The sequence below is a fragment of the Nesoenas mayeri genome, assembly GCF_963082525.1.
Source record: "Nesoenas mayeri genome assembly, chromosome: 2".
NCBI classification, from domain to species: Eukaryota; Metazoa; Chordata; class Aves; order Columbiformes; family Columbidae; genus Nesoenas; species Nesoenas mayeri.
This window is the reverse complement of record NC_137543.1, coordinates 37,196,973-37,215,201: the sequence shown is the minus strand read 5'-3', so window position 1 is coordinate 37,215,201 and position 18,229 is coordinate 37,196,973. Positions and strand designations below refer to the sequence as shown.

General features: G+C 38.5%; 1 protein-coding gene across 4 annotated transcripts in view; it reads left to right on the top strand.

Moving 5' to 3' along the window:
• The window catches only part of CSPP1 (centrosome and spindle pole associated protein 1), a 66,045-nt gene that overhangs the window by 28,117 nt on the left and 19,699 nt on the right, over positions 1-18,229 (top strand). For 3 of the 4 annotated variants that reach the window (XM_080339879.1, XM_080339878.1, XM_080339881.1), the window contains 9 exons: positions 2,798-2,970; positions 4,046-4,164; positions 5,721-5,799; positions 6,135-6,255; positions 8,100-8,247; positions 9,924-10,076; positions 12,416-12,528; positions 15,526-15,675; positions 17,665-17,808. In XM_080339879.1, coding sequence (XP_080196005.1) covers positions 2,798-2,970; positions 4,046-4,164; positions 5,721-5,799; positions 6,135-6,255; positions 8,100-8,247; positions 9,924-10,076; positions 12,416-12,528; positions 15,526-15,675; positions 17,665-17,808 — 1,200 coding nt within the window. The remainder of the gene's footprint in view (positions 1-2,797; positions 2,971-4,045; positions 4,165-5,720; positions 5,800-6,134; positions 6,256-8,099; positions 8,248-9,923; positions 10,077-12,415; positions 12,529-15,525; positions 15,676-17,664; positions 17,809-18,229) is intronic. The other variant, XM_080339880.1, reaches the window with a different exon arrangement.

Sequence of the window (18,229 nt, the reverse complement as noted above, 5' to 3'; positions counted from 1 at the left end):
ACAAAATAAAATTAAAGTCAAGTATAATAAGGATGTAACTCATTAAACATGCTTTCAGCTTTAGAGGAAAATATTTTCACCGAAGTTGTCAACCATTTTCTTTTGCTGTGGCCAAGTGGAAATATTGTACAAGCAGTGGGTATCACGGCAAAAATACTTAGTGTCCAGTGGTAGCCCGTACATGTACACATTAGTAACCTTTCTTTTGCAATGTAAGTACGCTGTAGAAAGTTTTTGCTCTTTTTCAATTAAAAAAGTAAATCCAGTTGTTTGGCAACCCAGTGGATCTCATTGTAGCAATGTTTAATTTTGCATTTGTAATTATTTTTTAAACTATCCAATGTAGTGTTCAGGATTACAAGCATTTTAATAGGATTTTTTAAAAAGCAATGTGTTTAATATTGTATTGCTTGTAAGAGTTGGTGCAGAGTTACTACTCTCTCCACTTCCTTGGTAAGGTGATTGTTGCACGAAGAGTTTTGGTGAACAGGTCATCAGCACTGGTACCGCTGGCGGCAGACTGATTGTCACACAGCTGGTGTGACTTGCGTGTGTTTGCCATGTGTCCAAAGCCATTGCATCTTTGGTGCAGCAGAGATGTGTTGCTGGAGGCGAAGGCTGGGTAACTTTCTCAAGCAAGAATAAACTAGATATTAATTTAACTGGTTACCAGTTTAAATTATCAATGGTGCTGGTTTTGCAGGGAAGTTACAGCACAGAAAGAAACTCGTGCCATTTCTGGAGAGTTCAGCAGAGGTGGAAGGAGCTGTTATTTTCTGGAAATATTAGTCAGCATATGAGACAGGAGACGTAGATAAGCAGTGAAGCTAAATCAAAATTTTAACTTCTGAATGGGGAGGGAGAACACTGACGAATGGTCTGGTTGCAGATTCCTGCCCTCCCTGCCTAAAGTATCTGTGGGGCTTGCGTGATCCCTTTTGCAGACTGATTCGGCCTGGTTACCTGGTTATCTGGACCTTTTTTTGCTGCTTGAGTTGACTTAGAGAGGTCGGTTGGTTCACCAGGGATTCAGGTGGTGAAAGGGGGAGGGATGGAGTGTAGAGCTGGGAGCCAGGCAGGGAAAGAGGGAAAACTGAGCAAGAGGATGCCGGCTCTTCTGGCACAGCAGGCTCTAAATCACTGTAAACAGTTTTGTCTAATCAAAGCTGACTAGGCAGAAGCATGCTGTGCTGTTGCACTCTATATACCATGTGCATCTCAGTCAGAGACTGAAAAGTGCCTGTTGTAGGAAGAAATTATATCCAGAGCAAGTCCAGGGCATATATGGATGTTTTTAATCCATTAATTTATCCGAAAGCCTTCAATGAAGTTGAATTGCTACATTCATTAAGTATCAGTCACCGTTAGCTTTAAATTGCCTCTCAGGGAAAGATTCTAATTAGGTGGATTTCTTGACTAATTACAGGTTGGTTAAATAGCAGCGCTTGATTAAGAATCTGTAAATGTAGACTGCCATATATACTGCTTGTTTAAAAGAAAACAATCCCCAGGATGAACCGAGTACCATAGTAACATCTGAAATTAGCTACAGAGCTGAAATCTGGGGCACTTTGAGAGCAGTTCACATTAAACTTGTTAGCTAGAAAGGCTGTTTTAAATGTTCTCCTGCTCCAGACACCGGATTTGAAAAGAGAAGTTAAAAAAAAAACTGTAGACAGCTTTATAATTTTTAGTTACTGTAGCTCATACCTATTTTCTAATTTTATATTCACATCTAGAATTCTGCAATTTGATGTTATTAAAAACATTAATGTCTAGTAGATTTTCAGAATTTTAATCTTAATCCTGTAGTTCATGATTGGTGAGTACTAACTGCCTTGTATATACTGTCTTGCAGCTAAGTGATGAGGAGGTAAACATTTAATATTTTGCTGAAATACTTCTATATTGTAGGGTATATGGTTTGCTGTTAGATATTTAATATTTAGCTGTATGCTGGTATTAGTTTTGTCTGAATGCATGTTAATTGAAGCACTACAATGTTAGGACTAGTAAATTCAGAAACAAAATCCATTGTACTTATACAATGTATGGATTTTTTTCTGGTATTACGTTGTACTGACTCATTTAAACAATCACAAAATACATATAGCAGCTGGTGTAAGGGCTTTTCTGGGCACGATAGTATAGTTCTGAAACTTGCATGCCTTTGCATTCTTTGCATGTTGCCTTTGACTTTCTGCTGGGGCTGCCAGTTGTCAATAAACATTTGATACTTTTATTTTAAAAAGAACCCTCCCAAATTTTCTCATTCTGGTTGAAAAATGTAATAAAAGGAACTTAAAAAATAAAATAATGGTATTGCACGGAAATGTTTATTGGAAATAGTCTCAGTATGTGTTTATTTTTTAGGTTTTACTGTTAATGAGCTATTATAATCTTGGGGTGGAAGGGATTTCAGAAACTTTTCCCATGCATAATATAGGTCTGTGTAGGAAACTGGCAGCTGTAGATAACCTGTACTACAGACAACTGTGGAAAGACTTATTTTTTTCTGGACTATAGCTAGAACCATATGCTTCCTGAAACCTGCCATAGAGGTTGGTTTTTATGAATCTGTGGTAAAGATGCTAGATTTCTTGGTAATATTAGATTTCCAGTAATTCCTTGGAAGAAAAAAAATGCAGTTTACTAGAAATCTGAAGAGCTAGTTCAGACCCAGAGAAGTGTTTAATGCAACTTAAATAGAGGTTTGGAATATTTCTTAGTAATAACAAGGTAACTGTTTTGGTTTGTTCCCCCCCCCCCCCCCCTTTTTTTTTTCCCCTCCCTTCAGCCAAATAGATTGAAGCAGTTTGGCATGACAGCGGGAGCTTCTGAAGAGAAAGTACCTCCTGAAAGGCCTAGGGTGGCTTTCCAAACTCCAGTGCCTGTCCCTTCGGCCTCTCCACTGAACGAAGACTTTCACAGGGGACTGTCCAGCACTCTTGGTGAAATAGCAGCTCCCAGGTGCTTCACCATTGTGTTCATTTTGCATATTAAGATTGTTGGCAAGCACGTTACTGGTGCTGTGGATCCTTTTCCAAGGAACTAATGGAGGTAGAAATAATATTTTGATGAGTACCAGAAAACTAAACTGCTTCGCACTGAAATAAACTTTTAATGTCTGTTTCTTCAGAGTTGATTTTGAAAAATCTGGGGAGGCTGGATTATCTGTGAAGACACCTCTGTTTTAATGGATGTTTGTGTAGAATAAGGGTTGTGCTTTATATGGAACCATGTTGTGAGGGCACCTGCCCGGCAGTGTCCATATTGTTAGGAGGCTGGTGTGGTGTAAGCGTGGCCCCTGTCAGTTAAGCAATCTCCCAGGCCTAAGCTCAGGAGTACAATGAAGGCAAGGACAGCTTCCACTGGACCCTGAGACTGACACTAAACTGTCTAGAGAGAGAGAAGTAGCTTCAGGCATGTGGCTGAAGCTGTGCTGTGCCACTTGCCCTTTGACCAGAGACTAATCCTTGGCTTGTATCATTAACCAGTTAAAGAAGGTGTGCTTATTTTATGTTCTTCAGATCTCTGTAATAGTGTGGGTTTGTGCACTACTCCCTAAGGGAAGTTTAATTCCCTGCTGAGGCTTATTGTATCTTGTTCCTGCATGGTACTGATAAGAGGTCTTGGGCTGAGCTAAGTCTAGAATTTTCCCATAGTGAATTAATTCTTTCTCTGTAGTTATACAACTACCTGTAAGGAGGTTGTAGCATGGAGAGTGTTGGTCTCTTCTTCCAAGTAGCAAGTGATAGGACAAGAGGAAATGGCCTCAAGTTGCACCAGGGGAGGTTCAGATTGGATATTAGGAAAAAAATTCTTCATGGAGAGGGTTGTCAGGCATTGGAACAGGCTGCTCAGGGAAGTGATGGAGTCACCATCCCTGGAGGTGTTTAAAAGGCGTTTAGACAAGGTTATCAGGGACATGGTTTAGTGCTAGAGTTAGGTTATGGTTCAATTTGATGATTCTGAGTATCTCTTCCAACTGAAATGATTCTATGATTCTAACAAAACAAAAAGTTGTGTTCCTTTTTTCTTTAAGGATTGTACCGATGCCACCACCTCTACCACCAGTTTTGACAGACAACTACAGAACGCCTTACGATGATGCATATTACTTTTATGGGGCTAGGAATCCTTTGGATCCCAATCTTGCATATTGTGAGTTGATGATTTTAGGCGGATTGGTTGTGGGGGTGATTCAGATGACTGCTTTTTGTCTAGTTAAATGATGAATGATATAGAACTAGTAACAACAACTTCAACCCATGTCTTAGATGTGTATTGAATGAGAAGTAGACTTCTTTTCAATACTGGTTTTGGTTTAAGTTGTTTTCTCCAATTACAAAAGGGGCTACAGCTTCCAGGAGGAAGCTTTTCTTTTTCATCACTTCAACAGGCTCTAGTCTCAGCTACTTAGCCATTGCTACTTCTCGATAATTTCTTTAATATTTTGATTATCAAAACTAATTTTCTAAAATTGCCTAAATCATATTATAATTGATTACAGGTTTAGGTGTCAGTATGATTTCAGATGTAATTTTAAATATTTTTAAAGGAACTGTATGAAGTAATCAACCTTTTTATTTTAAGAACTCCTGTTTTATTTACCCTTTGACTGCTTCATGAAAATTTCACAAGTGAAACAACTGTGATGTGTGTGGGGAGGGACTGGATTATGTGGTGTTTCTTTTTTTTCCTTTTCATTTTTAGAGGAAAAACTAGAAATACGTTTTAAAAGTTGCTGTGCTATCTTCATGGAAAAGTTAAAATAAAGGAGAAAAAGAATAAGTCTTTTACTGATTGATTTGAATGATATTTGTGTTCATTGGGTAATTTCAGAAATGATAGAGATTTAAGAGCAAAAGTTTTTGGTTTTTTTCTCCAGTGTAAACATCTCCCTGTCTTGAAACGTAATAGTTTATGGTTTTACATATATATATATATATATGTCTGTATATATATATATATATATATATATGTATAAAATTTTATTTTGGTTTTAAAGGTCCAGGCACCTTTTTTACTTTTTCTTTGCAAACTTATTTTCAGACCAAAGTTTTAACTCACAGAAGTTTTGGGGTTATTTGGGGGGTTGTTTGGTGTGGGGGTTTTTTGTGTGTTTGTTTTGCTATTTGTTTGTTTTTACTATTCTGTTGATATAATCTCTAGGGTCAATTGGTTTGCAGTTTAGGGTATTAAAAAACCTAATATTTAAAATTCATGTATGAGAGATGGTATAAAAGCTTGTTTGAGAGATGCGTCTCTCACTGTCTTGAACACAAGCAGCAGTGTGCACAGTAAGTTCAAGCCCTGCTGTGCCAGGACGCTGCAGGTTGTATTTCAGTGTGAAAATGCAGATGCCAAATGCTCTGTAGTTCTGCAGGAGATGATGGGATTCTCCTCACAGTAGAGGACAAGTTTGGAAAGCATGAGGACAAGTGTTACATTAAATGAGTTTTTCCTTTTTGTTAGTTCATTGTTCAGTATGCTAATGAAACATTTGTTGTTTTAAAGGGATTTAGTTGAATTCAAGAAGTAAATTTATACCTTGGCATTTTGTTTCTTGTATGAGGGGCAGCATTAAGGATTAGCTGAGACTGTTATAGAAGTTTAGAGTCTTGTTTGTAATTCTGCAGTCACAGAGTTTGGTCAGTGAGCTCTGTTTATTTTTGAGCATTCAAAATTTAGAATAGCATTTTTTTTTTACTCTGTAGATGGTACAGGTATGATGGGAGTGCAGCCCACACCTAATCAGGACCCTCCTTTAGATCAGGCACCAGTAGAGCAATCTGTGTAAGTATTATCTGTATTCATAATCTTTGTTAGTATTCATCTGTATTGATATGCTTTTTATGTTTGGAGTATTTTGCTGACAACAGATATACCTTTGAAATAAATTGAGTTAAAGACAACTCTTCAAGATTCTAATTAAGAATATCTTGCTAAAAATAATTCATTGAACTTCTGGTTTTATGTGGATTTATGAAAATGTTTGAGATTATAAACTGCCAGGCTGTGGAAAACAACAGCTCTTAAATATTTCAGGCAGGGTTGTGGGTTTTTTTTAAACTCCCAACCTTCTGGACTCTTTGATATTTTGTTTTTATATGTGTGGTTTTCTAATTCAGAAGTAACATTGGACAGAGGAATACAGCGGACAGACAAAGAAGCACAGCAGTATTTTCTGAAGAAAACAGAAAACCTTCCAAAGAAGCAACATTATCTTATCAAAAAGAATTACAACAGCAGGTACTGAGCGATAAAGCTTCTGTTGCTTGCTTCTCTGAATTTTTAAGGTATAATAGTTGTAACTGTAGCACTCTTTCAAACATCTTTATTTAGTTTAAAAGTAAAAGCTTTCTTAATTCTGCCTTCCTTTATCACTTCCTTCCTCCCATTCCTCTGATCCTCCTTTAATTATTTTAGCTCTTCAGGTGAACAGCAAACTCTTCCATATCTTTTTTTGTGGTCAGAGGTAGAGACAATGTTAGCACTGACAGCAAGCAGATTAGTTGCAGGCATGGAGCTTTATATAAATTATACTTATAAACATAAGAACCTACATTGTAAAAGCAATGAGTTGTATTGCTCTGATATTCCAATGGAAAGAGTGCTTTTGAGCATTAGTGCTCTAATTACTAGGCACACACTAATTTATTTAAGTTCTTCATGATCATTTGGATCCTAATTCAAAAGCTTCCCTCATGTTTGTGGATGGTGTCCTATTTTTTTTTAAGCTTCCTGTTTGTTAGATTAGACAAATTTCTTGAGTCTGGTGTGTTGCAGTAGATGTCCTTGTCCCCTACTCATTTTAGTGGCCTTTCACTGCTGGACCTTGTGGGAGTTTATATTTATAAAATGTATTTGACCATGCTAGGACATGTTATTTCAGAACAGATTTTGCTAGAACACAGTTCAGTGGCACTAACACTTTATTGTTTTATTTGTCTTCATGTATTTCTTCAGTGGAGGTAAATAATTCCTATAAAAATATTTTAGTTTTAATTATGATGGCACGTAGGGATAATGGTGAGGCTGCCAATCAAGGCCAAATTAAGAATAAAATAAGCATTGAGGAATAGTGTCTGATGTTGCACTTAGGCTTTTCCAAAGGCATTTCTTCACTATAGTCTTAAGAAGTACATTTTATTCTACCATATGAGAGACTGCACAATTTGACATAAAAGTCTAATAAATGTAGCATGTTTCAAAGTTGTGCTGCTGATGGTTGAGAGTGAACAGAATGTATCCTGCTTTTGTTTTCCTACAGGCAAACCTGACTGGCCATTTTTGTAAACACTTGACAGGGCTGGTTGGGTCTTTGTGTTAATCTGTATCTCTTATGCAATTGTCTGACTACTCGATAAAGGGAAATATTTATCTAATGCACAGAAGAAACAACTGAAGAAAAATACATAAATAGTAGCTGATGTTTTAAAAGCTTTGGATAGAAGATGATCTTTTTTAACAGCTGTTCTCTTTATAAATGCTACATTAAGTTATTAGGAGACTTAGTTATGCAAATTTAACCTGATTTTGAAGAAAAGGAAGAACAAACCATATGAACAATTCTGTGTTATTTGCATACATCATTGTATTACTGCAGAAAACTGTTTTGTAAATGGTTTTAGAATTGTGTAGCATTCTATTAAGGTATTTATTGCTAGGAGTCTTGCTTTATCTCATGTCGTCTCTAGTCTAGGTTTTGATTAAACAAAGTATACCAGGTGTACAGTAGTAGTGCAGAATTCTGTCTGTTTAATTTTCAAGCAGTATAAACTTCTGTATCAAAGATCCAAGGATACAGGAGTTTTGGTCTACTGCAGGTGTCAGATGTGAACATTTTCTGGAACTTGGATGTCTCATTATGTGTACTTGCATGTTTTTCTGTGATCATGCACAACTGGACATGCACATTTTGACAGCAGTATTCAGCGCACTGTCAGCAGTATAGGCTGTGAAATGTTTGTTATTTACTTGATATGAATGAGGGAATGCGTAATGATAGCGTTCAGCTTGCTTCATTAACTTTTTTATTAAAATTAGACTTAATGTGATGTTTTTATGCAACTGACTGGTTTGTTTGGCTTTAGATAAGAGAACGAGAGGAACGACGCAGGCAAGAGAGAGAGGAGAAGGAACGTTATGAAGCCAAGTTAGAAGCAGAAATGAGGAATTACAACCCCTGGGGAAAAGGAGGTGGTGGAGCTCCTCTCAGAGATGCCAAAGGAAATCTGATAAGTATGTTTGCCAAAATTATGGGTTGTCTTTTAAGATTGGTGTTTTCTTGCTCATGTAAAGGCTCCATCCAGATATGTTACTCCTTGTTATTCAGATGTGTTACAGCTACATTGGTAGCCCTTTATTGACAAATAGAAGTACTTGTTTCAAGCAGATGCACTCTAGGAATATTTAAGTGAGTAATTATTTTTATTTCAGTAGAACTGTTCAAAATGTACAAGTTGAACAAATGGGAAATAGAGGATATGTCAACTATAAATGAATTCAAAATGCAATAGTAAACAGGAGAAGGAGGAAAAAAAAGCTGTTAAAATCAGCTGCAATACAAATATGCTAAAGTCTGTTGTGAAGACTTTTATTTAAACATTTTCCAAGATCAGGTTTTTAAATTGTTTTTATTTTTTAAAATAATTTCTAGGCTTAGAAAGCTCTACTTGTGACATGGAAAATGGAAGTATGTTTAAATAAAGATATAAAGCTAAGTTGAATATTTAAATTTCTCCAAGTTAAACTGCTAGTAAATGGCTGTATAAATAGCAGTCAGACAGCAGTAATGTTTTCTAAGATTTGTGGTTTTTTGAGTGCTGTATTATACAAGATGGGACTGTAGTGAGCTTTATCATGGTGAGTGGAGCAGGCCAGAGGAAAGTGTAGGTCACTTACATTAGCCTGAGCTCTGTATATACCACCTGAGAAGCTCATCTCTGTCTATAAATGAGAAACCAAGAGAAAGAAGTTTCTTAGCCTGTGTTCTCGAGTTACATATGTTAAGTTATTTTTCCCACCATAGTTTAGCAGAATTATAGATAAGCTATGAGTCAAATGTCGTGAAACATAACATGCTGTTTTAACCATGTCTCTCTTATGCAGTGTGACTTGTCCTTTTATCCTCTGTGAGAGGGCTATAATTTAAACTTCTTGGAGTCTGTGTGCTTGAATGACAACAGTAATTCATAATTATAAGGAACACTATTTAAAAATAATCTGAAAACTGTGTAGTACTTTTTTGTTTTGAAACTGGCTTTCTAGGTGTACTGTGGTGAACACTTCAAAATGAGCTGAGATTAACATCTTTGATCAGGATTTTTATGGTAATTGAGAGGCACCATATAAACCTGTGAAAATGCCGGATGACGTTTTGCTTACATACAGAAATCTGCACCTGCATTATTACTGAAGACAGGAAAACCAAAATACACTTTAATGGTTCATTGTTGTTATCGCCCTTGATAGCAATCAAATTGAGATTCAGTACTTAAAATGCTAATACTAAACTCAAAAGTATTTTGCAGTTTTAAGGAAATAAAAGAAGGGGTAGTTTCTAAGTACATACTTGTTAATGCAGACTTGTCAGTATTTTTTTTTTCCTTTGAGCTCTAAATCTTTCAATTTCATAGCATTTTGTGTGGGAGAGAAGGGGAGGTTTGTTGTGAAGAATCGTTCCTGGCAAAAGAAAACCAACAAAAAAACCCCTTCTAATCAGTGAATTCCTGATGACTGGTATTTTACCTATAGCTTCTAAATTCTTCTATTTACTTAAAGATTTTGTTCCCATAGTTGGTACGCCCACAAAAAGTGGAATCTTCTCAAAAATACCTGTATTTTTGAGAATCTATGGTGAACATGCCTTTTGTGAGAACAAAACATTATAAACAGTTATTTCCCCTTTCCTTTAGCGGACTTGAATATGATGCACAAGCAAAATGAAGATGCATTTCATAAACCAGTGGCAAGACTATATGAAGATAAAAGGGCTGTTGTGTCTGTTGACCTAAGTTTGGCCTCCCCGAGACCTGAGAACACAGAAGCATCTACAAATAAAATAGCAGGTTTTTAAGAATACCATATTACAGCTCTATTTTTAGGTCTTAGTGATCAAAATTCTCTAGTTCCTTTACTCCTTTCTTGTAGTCCTGTGACAGTGTTAGTGCTCTCTACCTGCGAAGTCGGTATTACGCTTCTTTCCCAAACTTCTTCATTGCTGTCACTGTGTGAATTGATCATGTATTTTCTTCCCTGCCTTGTCAGTTATGATAGATAATAATTGTTTTAGCATTGAACAGTCGGGATCGCTACATTAGTTTTCTAGTTTCCGTGTTATATAGTCAAATCTTTGTACACGTTTGTTTTAAATGATACGGTAAAATATGAGAATGTAGTAGGAGAGAAGATGAAATAAAACAGGTGGAGGGTCTGCAGATGTGTGATGTTATAGGTTGAAATTGATACGGAAACTAGGCTAACAAGTTCTCAAAAATTACAGGTAAATTGGGTACACATGCAGCCCTGTGCACTGCCTCCAGATTTTAGAGATTTTGTTTTATTTTTCTATTTAAAAACTAGTGCATCTTTTTCATTCTTCTTATGTTTTGTGAGACATTCAAATGAGAGAACTGTGGTACTTGGGTCAGGATTGGTGATGGTCTCCTCAAGTCACCTTAGGTGCTGCTTTTCTTTCTCCTGTCTGAACTGTTATACTTCTGTAAAAGAATTCCATGGTATTTGTGGCATGGATCTACTTCCTAAGATTGCAATTCAGTGTCCTGACCTCTGGCCGCAGAATGAGGTTTTTTTGTTCCCGCTGTTCTCCCTCTTGCTCTTTCTCCCCAGTGCACTGTATATTTAACCATATAGTAAGAAGTGAAACAGGCGAAGTTGATAAAGTAATAATGCAGAAGAGCAAAGAGCCCACTGCTTAGGTCACTTGTTTTGGGATCCAAAGGAGGTGCAGATCAGCAATGGGAATTTCATAGTCTTGCACCTTTCAGTTGGTTATCTAGGCAGTAAAGTGGCTTTGTGTAGGTTTTGGTTTTGGTGTTGGGAAGGGGGGGATTGTTTGTTTATTTTTGTTTTTTTACACCCATCCCCTTAAAGAGGAACTTGCAGATTAGTAGCTGGTAAACAGTAAGTTTGTTCCTTGATACATTCCATAGTAACATGTCTGTCTTGTGTTCATGCCTTTTAGATGGTACGTAAACTTTATTCTGACTTTCTGCATGGAATATATCCCAAGTGAAGTAAATCCATTCTGCAAGAGCCACATATAAATTCAGTTATACTTGAGAAGGATTCAAACAGTGATTCCTTGTCAGGAAAAATAATGCTAACCTCTATGTGTACTCCTTGGTTTGCATGCACATGCTCTTAGAGCCAGGTTGTAGCAGTAAGCATGTGCATTTCTATGGGAATAGGTGTGTGTTTTATTTCTGCTTTCATCTGGCCTGCGTGGTACATCACTAAATAGGGAAGAGTAAAGCAGAAACATGTGAACAGCTGCAGCTGTTTCATCTCAGCTCAAGTGGAGCTGTGGCTCTTGCACATCCTTGCACAGTCCTTTGAAGCAGACATCGTACGAATGAATGTGTTGTGTCAGGTGAAAAGTGAACACAACTCACTCTTCCTGCACTTCCTTCCTTTCTGCTCTACTTTTTATAGTGATCCTGTTCTGCAAATCTGTCCGGTGTGGTATCTGAGTTAATCATCCTTTCTGGAGCTTTTGGGACTGTATGGTTATGATGCCTTCATGACTCAGGGCTGAGAAAAACTTCGTAACCTCTCCCCATTGGTGTCGCTTCCAGCACAGGGGAAGAAGTTCTTGAGCTGAAAGAGACCTGACACTTTGAACTTCATAGTGTGGAAGGCACCTTATACAGGCGGAATTAAATTTTCTGACTGCTTAGAATTTTATTTACCAGTTCGGGGCTTTGTTTTTTGTAGCATCCATTGCTGTTTTACTTAAACATTTGTTCTGTTAGGGTGTTTTGTTCTTAAGGAGTGAATAAACCTAAGGAACAGAACTGTGTGTGCTAAGTCAGAGTAATTGAAAGCAGTACAGTTATGAGATGTAAAAGCTTTGCTCTTCTAATTAACTTACAGGTAACATTTTTAGATATTAAATGGTAGATTGGACAGTAGAATATATTACTTTTACAAGGCAACTGGCTTGGACATTGATCATTGACCAGTTAGAACCTGACAGTATTCTAGGCAGATGTTGTAAGAACTTTTAATCACAGCTATTGTTTCCAGCTATAGCCTTGAATTATGGCTGTCATAAACTACCTTTTGAAACAAGTGTCTCATTCCTGCTTCTTCACTCTGGCTTGCTGTCTTGAATTTGCTTTGATTTTTATCTGTAATTTTATTGGTTTTCCCCTCTCCCCCTTAGGTTTTACATTTGCACAGACCTCTCCTTTTGCTCGAGGTAATGTGTTTGGTGAACCACCATCTCCACAGCATCTTAAGCGACAGGAGTCATACAAGAACTTCCTTCGTCTACAGGTGAATGTACACACCGGTTATCATCTTGTTAAATACATTTTAAGAAAGAGTGATTACAGTAAAAGCAAATCAGCACTGCTGACCAAAGACCTTATCCAGTCATAGCCCATTCTGTACATGGGATGTCTACGGAGGACTATATACTTTTGAGTCTCAGATTTTTGCCTTACATAAGAAATGCATATAAAAGTGATGCTATTAATAGCTGGCTTCATTAATCTAGATTCTGTCTTCTTTTTTTTCCTGAGTACAGCTCTCTAAATAGAGTACTGAGCTCTCAAAGTGGGCATACAGTACAAGTTTGTATACATAAATATGTAAAGCAACAAAGATGTTTGCCTTTGGAATGCTACATGGTACAAATGCATGCTTGTCAGAATGAAATGGTGATCAGTAAGATAATAGTAATGTAGTTATTTATTGATGGGTATATAAAATTGTTCTGCCAGTTTCTGTCTTCTGTCCATAATACCTTGCATATAATCTTACATCACAAAAATCACAAGGTGCTGCACCTGGGGAGGAGCAACCCCAGGCACCAGCCTGGGAATCCTGGTAGACAACGGGCTGACTATGACCAGCAAAGTGTCCTTGTGGCCAAGAAATCTGAGCAGCCAGGGATCAGGTTAGGAAGGCTAAAGCTGGAGTAGAATTAAATCTGGCTAAGGATGTCAAGGGCAACAAGAAAATCTTTTATAGGTATGTTGGTGATAAAAGGAAGACTAGGGAAAGTATGGGCCATCTCCAGAAGGAAATGAGAAACGTGGTTACCCAGCATATGGAGAAGGCTGAGGTACTCAACAACTTTTTTGTCTCAGTCTTCACTGGCAAGCGCTCTAGCCGTGCTGCCCAAGTCACAGAAGGTGAAGGCAGGGACTGGAACAATGAAGAACCACCCATTGTAGGAGAAGATCAGCTTTCAGACTATCTAAGGAACCTGAAGGTGCCCAAGTCTGTGGGGCCTGATGAGATGCGTCCACTGGTCCTGAGGGAAATGGCAGATGAGGTTGCTACACCACTATCCGTCACAACTGAGAAGTTGTGGCACTCCAGCAAAATTCCCACTGACTGGGAGAGGGGAAACACAACCCTCATTTTTAAAAGGGGAAAAAAGGAAGACCTGGAGAACTAGAGGCCGTTCAGTCTCACCTCTGTGCTGGCAAGGCCATGGAGCAGATCCTACTGGAAGCTGTGCTAAGGCACATGGAAAATAAGGAAATTATTAGTGACAGCCAACATGGCTTCACTAAGGGCAAACTTGCCTGACAAATTGGGTGGCTTTCTGCAACGAGGTGGATAAAGGAAGAGCAAATGACATTATCTACCTGGACTTGTGGAAAGCATTTGACACTGTCCTGCACAACATCCTTGTCTCTAAATTGGAGAGACATAGATTTTATAGATTGACCACTTGGTAGATAAGGAATTGTCTGGATGGTTGCACTCAAATAGTTGTAGTCAAAGGCTTCATGTCTAAGTGGAGACCAGTGATGAGTGACATTCCTTAGGGGTCAGTATTGGGCCCGGCACTCTCTAATATTTTTGGCGACATGGACAGTGGGATGGAGTGCATCCTCAGAAAGTTTGCTGACAACACCAGACTGTGTGGTGTGGTCGACATGCTGGAGGGAAGGGATGCCATCCAGAGGGACCTTGACAGGCTTGAGAGATTGTCCTGTGTGAACCTCATGATGTTCAACAAGGTCCTGCACATGGGTTGGGGCAGTCCCAAGCGCAAATAGGGCCTGGGCAGAGAATGGACTGAGAGCAGCCCTGAGGAGGAGGAGTTCGGGGTGTTGGTTGATGAGAAGCTAAACTTGAGCTGGCAATGAGCACTTGCAGCCCAGAAAGCCAACTGTATCTATCCTGGGCTGCATCACAAGAAGCATGAGCAGCAGGTATGAGAGAGGTGATTCCCCTCTACTCTGCTCTTATGACACCTGACCTGGAGTATTGTGTTCAGCTCTGGGGCCTCCAGCATAAGAAGGACATGGACCTGTTGGAGTGAGTCTGGAGGAGGGCCACAAAGATTATCAGATGAAGAAAGGCTGAGAGAGTTAGGATTGTTCAGCCTGGAGAAAGCTCTGGGGACACCTTATTGCGGCCTTCCAGTACCTAAAAGAGACCTACAAGGAAGTTGGAGAGGGACTTTTTACAAGGGCATGTAGTGATAGGACAAGGGGTAAAGGCTTTAAACTGAAGGAGCATAAGTTTAGATAAGATATAAGGAAGAAATTCTTCACCATGAGGGTGGTGAGGCACTGGAACAGGTTGCCCAGAGAAAGTTGTGGATGGCCCATCCCTGGAAGTGTTCAGGGACAGATTGGATGGGGCTTTCAGCAACCTGGTCTAGTGGAAGGTGTCCCTGCCCATGGCAGGGTCTTGGAACTAGATGATCTTTAAGGTTCCTTCCAACCCAAATAATTCTGTGATTTCATGAAGTCCAAGGTAATTAAAAGAGTACACGTCTGTGGTAGTTTGAGGTGGATCTCTTAAAAAGAAAAGATCAAGGCTTTTTCCATGTATAGTGCTGCCAAAAAAAATAAAGAATGGGCAGACTTTTGGCTTTAGTAAGTCAGTGCTGTTTCTAAAAACAGTATAATTTTGGAAAGGAAAAATATAATTGCCTTTTTTTTTTTTTTTGGTTTCTCATCTTCCATTATTTAATGGGTGAAGAAAAGTGTTATTCCAGCACATCCAGAGTAGAGCAGGCTTTAGGAAATATTCAGGTTTTATTAGCAGCATTTAGAATTAGTGTTCTCAGCGGAGGCTGATTCAGTAAAGAGCAGCCAAAAAGAAGTAGTAAAATATCATCTCATTTCAAAGGAATTCTGAGGCTCAAATATAAGTCTGGGCCTGGAGTTATTTCAGTTTCACATGTAATCTTCGATTGCCTAAGTAGGTACTGCAAACGTTCGTAGAAGGTCACAATGGTAAATGTTGTTTATCAGACTAATGATGGCTATTGACAGTTGAATACTTTGCTTTATTTTCTAGATTGAAGAAAAGAGACGTAGGGAAGAAGCAGAGCGAGAAAAACTTAGAATGGAAGAAGAAAGAGAAGAAAAACGACTAGCTGAGCAGAGGATGAGAATTAAAAAAGCGTATGAAGATGAGCAAGAAGAGAGAAGAAAGAAAGAGGAGGAGGTGTGGTATTTTGATGCCTTGACTTTTTTCATCCTAAACTAACTAGCCCTTAGTAATATTTGTCTTCTAGGTTAAGAAGGTAAGCTGAGAAGTGTCCTGTGAATTGGTCTTTGTTTTATAAATGGCTCTATGTTAGCCAGAGGAGAGGTAGAAAATTGACAGTATTAAGTAGTACATTCTTCTCACTATTTATGGTATACTGCCAACTTGAAGTACTGTTAATTCTTCTAAGAAAAATTGTATGGTTTTATAATTTACAGTGGTGCTCTCCTTTCTAAAGGAAATGTTTGTGAGGCCAATAACAAGCATTCTCAAATTGGTGAATTAAAAAAAAAGAGTCTTTTTTTTCAGCCTTTTAAGTCTAGCTCTCATGGAATTATTTGTATTCTGAATGTAGCTGAGCAGGAAGATTTCTTAAAGCCTTTTCTTTGAATTGGCCAGTATATATAGATAGGAATGTTGCTTGTTTTGGAAGAATGCCAAGCAAATCTAGTGAATACTTTTCATGGAGGCAAACTTGTGATTTAATTCAAAGCCAAAAGCTTTATTTATCATGTTTGGAAAATTGAATGAATTTGCATAATCCAGTGTCTCATGAATAATTGTAGGAGAAGGACTCAGGGCCATCAGAGGTGGAAAAATGTTTCAGTACCCTGTGGGATTATGAAAGATCAGTTCAGTATGTAGGAGTTCAGGATTTCCATGACAGCACTTAGTTTAGATTCTAGCAAGCTTGAGAAGTAGACCTGTGCAAACCTCATGAGGTTCAGCAAGGCCAAATGCAAGGTCCTGCACCTGGGTTGGTGCAACCCCCAATATCAATGCAGGCTGGGGGATGAAGCAATTGAGAGCAGCGCTGTGGAGAAGGACTTCAGGGTACTGGAGGATGAAAGACCGGACGTGAGCTGGCAATGTGCACTTGCAACCCACAAGGCCAATTGTATCCTGGGCTGTATCAAAAGCAGCGTGGCCAGCAGGTCAAGAGAGGTGATTCTGTCCCCTCTGTTCCACTCTGCTGAGACTCCACCTGGAGTCTTGTGTCCAGCTCTGGGGTCCTCAGTACAGGAAAGACATGGACCTGTTGGAGAGGGGCCAGAGGATGCCACAAAAAATATCAGAGGGCTGAAACACTTCTCCTGTGAGGACAGGTTGAGAGAGTAGGGGTTGTTCAGCCCAGAGGAGGCTCTGGGGAGACCTTGTTGCAGCCTTTCAATACTTAAAAGGGGCTTATAAGAAGAATGGGGACAGACTTTTTTAGCAGCACATATTATGACAGGACAAGGGGTCATGGTTTTAAACTAAAGGTAGGGAGATGAACAAGAAATTTTTTACAATGCAGGTGGTGAAACACTGGCCCAGGTTGCCCAGAGAGGTGGTAGATGCCTCATCCCTGGCGACGTTCAAGGCCAGGCTGGACGGGGCTCTGAGCAACCTGATCTAGTTGATGATGTCCCTGCTCATTGCAGGGAGTTGGACTAGATGAGCTTTGAAGGTCCCTTCCAACCCAAACTGTTCTGTGATTCTGTAAGTTAGTTGAGTGAGTCTTGTCTTCTGGATTCTAGAGCTGGTCTGGTATAGATTATGAAGCCAAGTGGTATCAGCACTTTTCTCAGGCATGAGACTAAAATTGAAACTGAATGATGCTTTTCACTGTGGTGCATGAGTGCAGTATGTTTTGTTTGAATCTGAATTTTTGGAAATGACTCCTACAGTTTTGCCTTAACTAGCAGCAGATTTGGGGTCACAAAATGGTGTTTACTGAAGTTATTAGGAATTCTGTTAAATGATTTTAGCAGAGCCAGTACTGCAGATGTTTAATATTTGCATGGCATAGTTTTTAATTGGAATATTTGAAGTCAGCCTAATGAGATATGCTTTTCATTTCATCCTAACCACTTTGATGTGTAATTTTAACGTCTCAAAGAAAAACAAAGCTAAACTTTAATAATGCTGAGTCTTTTTTATGTACTAATAATGTTTATGTTACAGCGAAGATTGAAAAATAAAGAAATAATTCGATTAGATGAAGAGAGGAAAAAAGAGGCAGAAAAAAGAAGAAAAGAAAAAGAAGAAAAGCAAGATGAACAACTTCGACAATATTTTGAGAAAGAAAAGGTGGAAGAGGAAAAGATGGTATGTTTCAGTGACTTTCTAAGATACAAATACTGCTTCCTAACTTTTAAAAATAACTGAATTTTAAAGAAATGGCATGATTTCTTAGACCTCTACCTTCAGTGTTGTTCTCCTTAGTTTATCAATCTGCAGTATACTTATCCCCCACACAGAGAACAGCTGATTAAAAAATCAGACATACTTCAGTGGAAACTTATCTTGCTGATCAAATTTGCATTGAAAAATAGTAAAAACAAGATAAATGAGAGCAAGCTGCACTCAATAGTTGATTTTCTTATCTGCTGTGAAGTACCGTGGCTTGCTTTACCTGAGGTCCAAATACAAATGAAGTTATATAATTTAGAGGACTGCAGGTCTGTTCCTATTTAGCAATGATGTTCTTTGTAATGTAATGATTTTCATTGGACCTGGATGGTCTAAG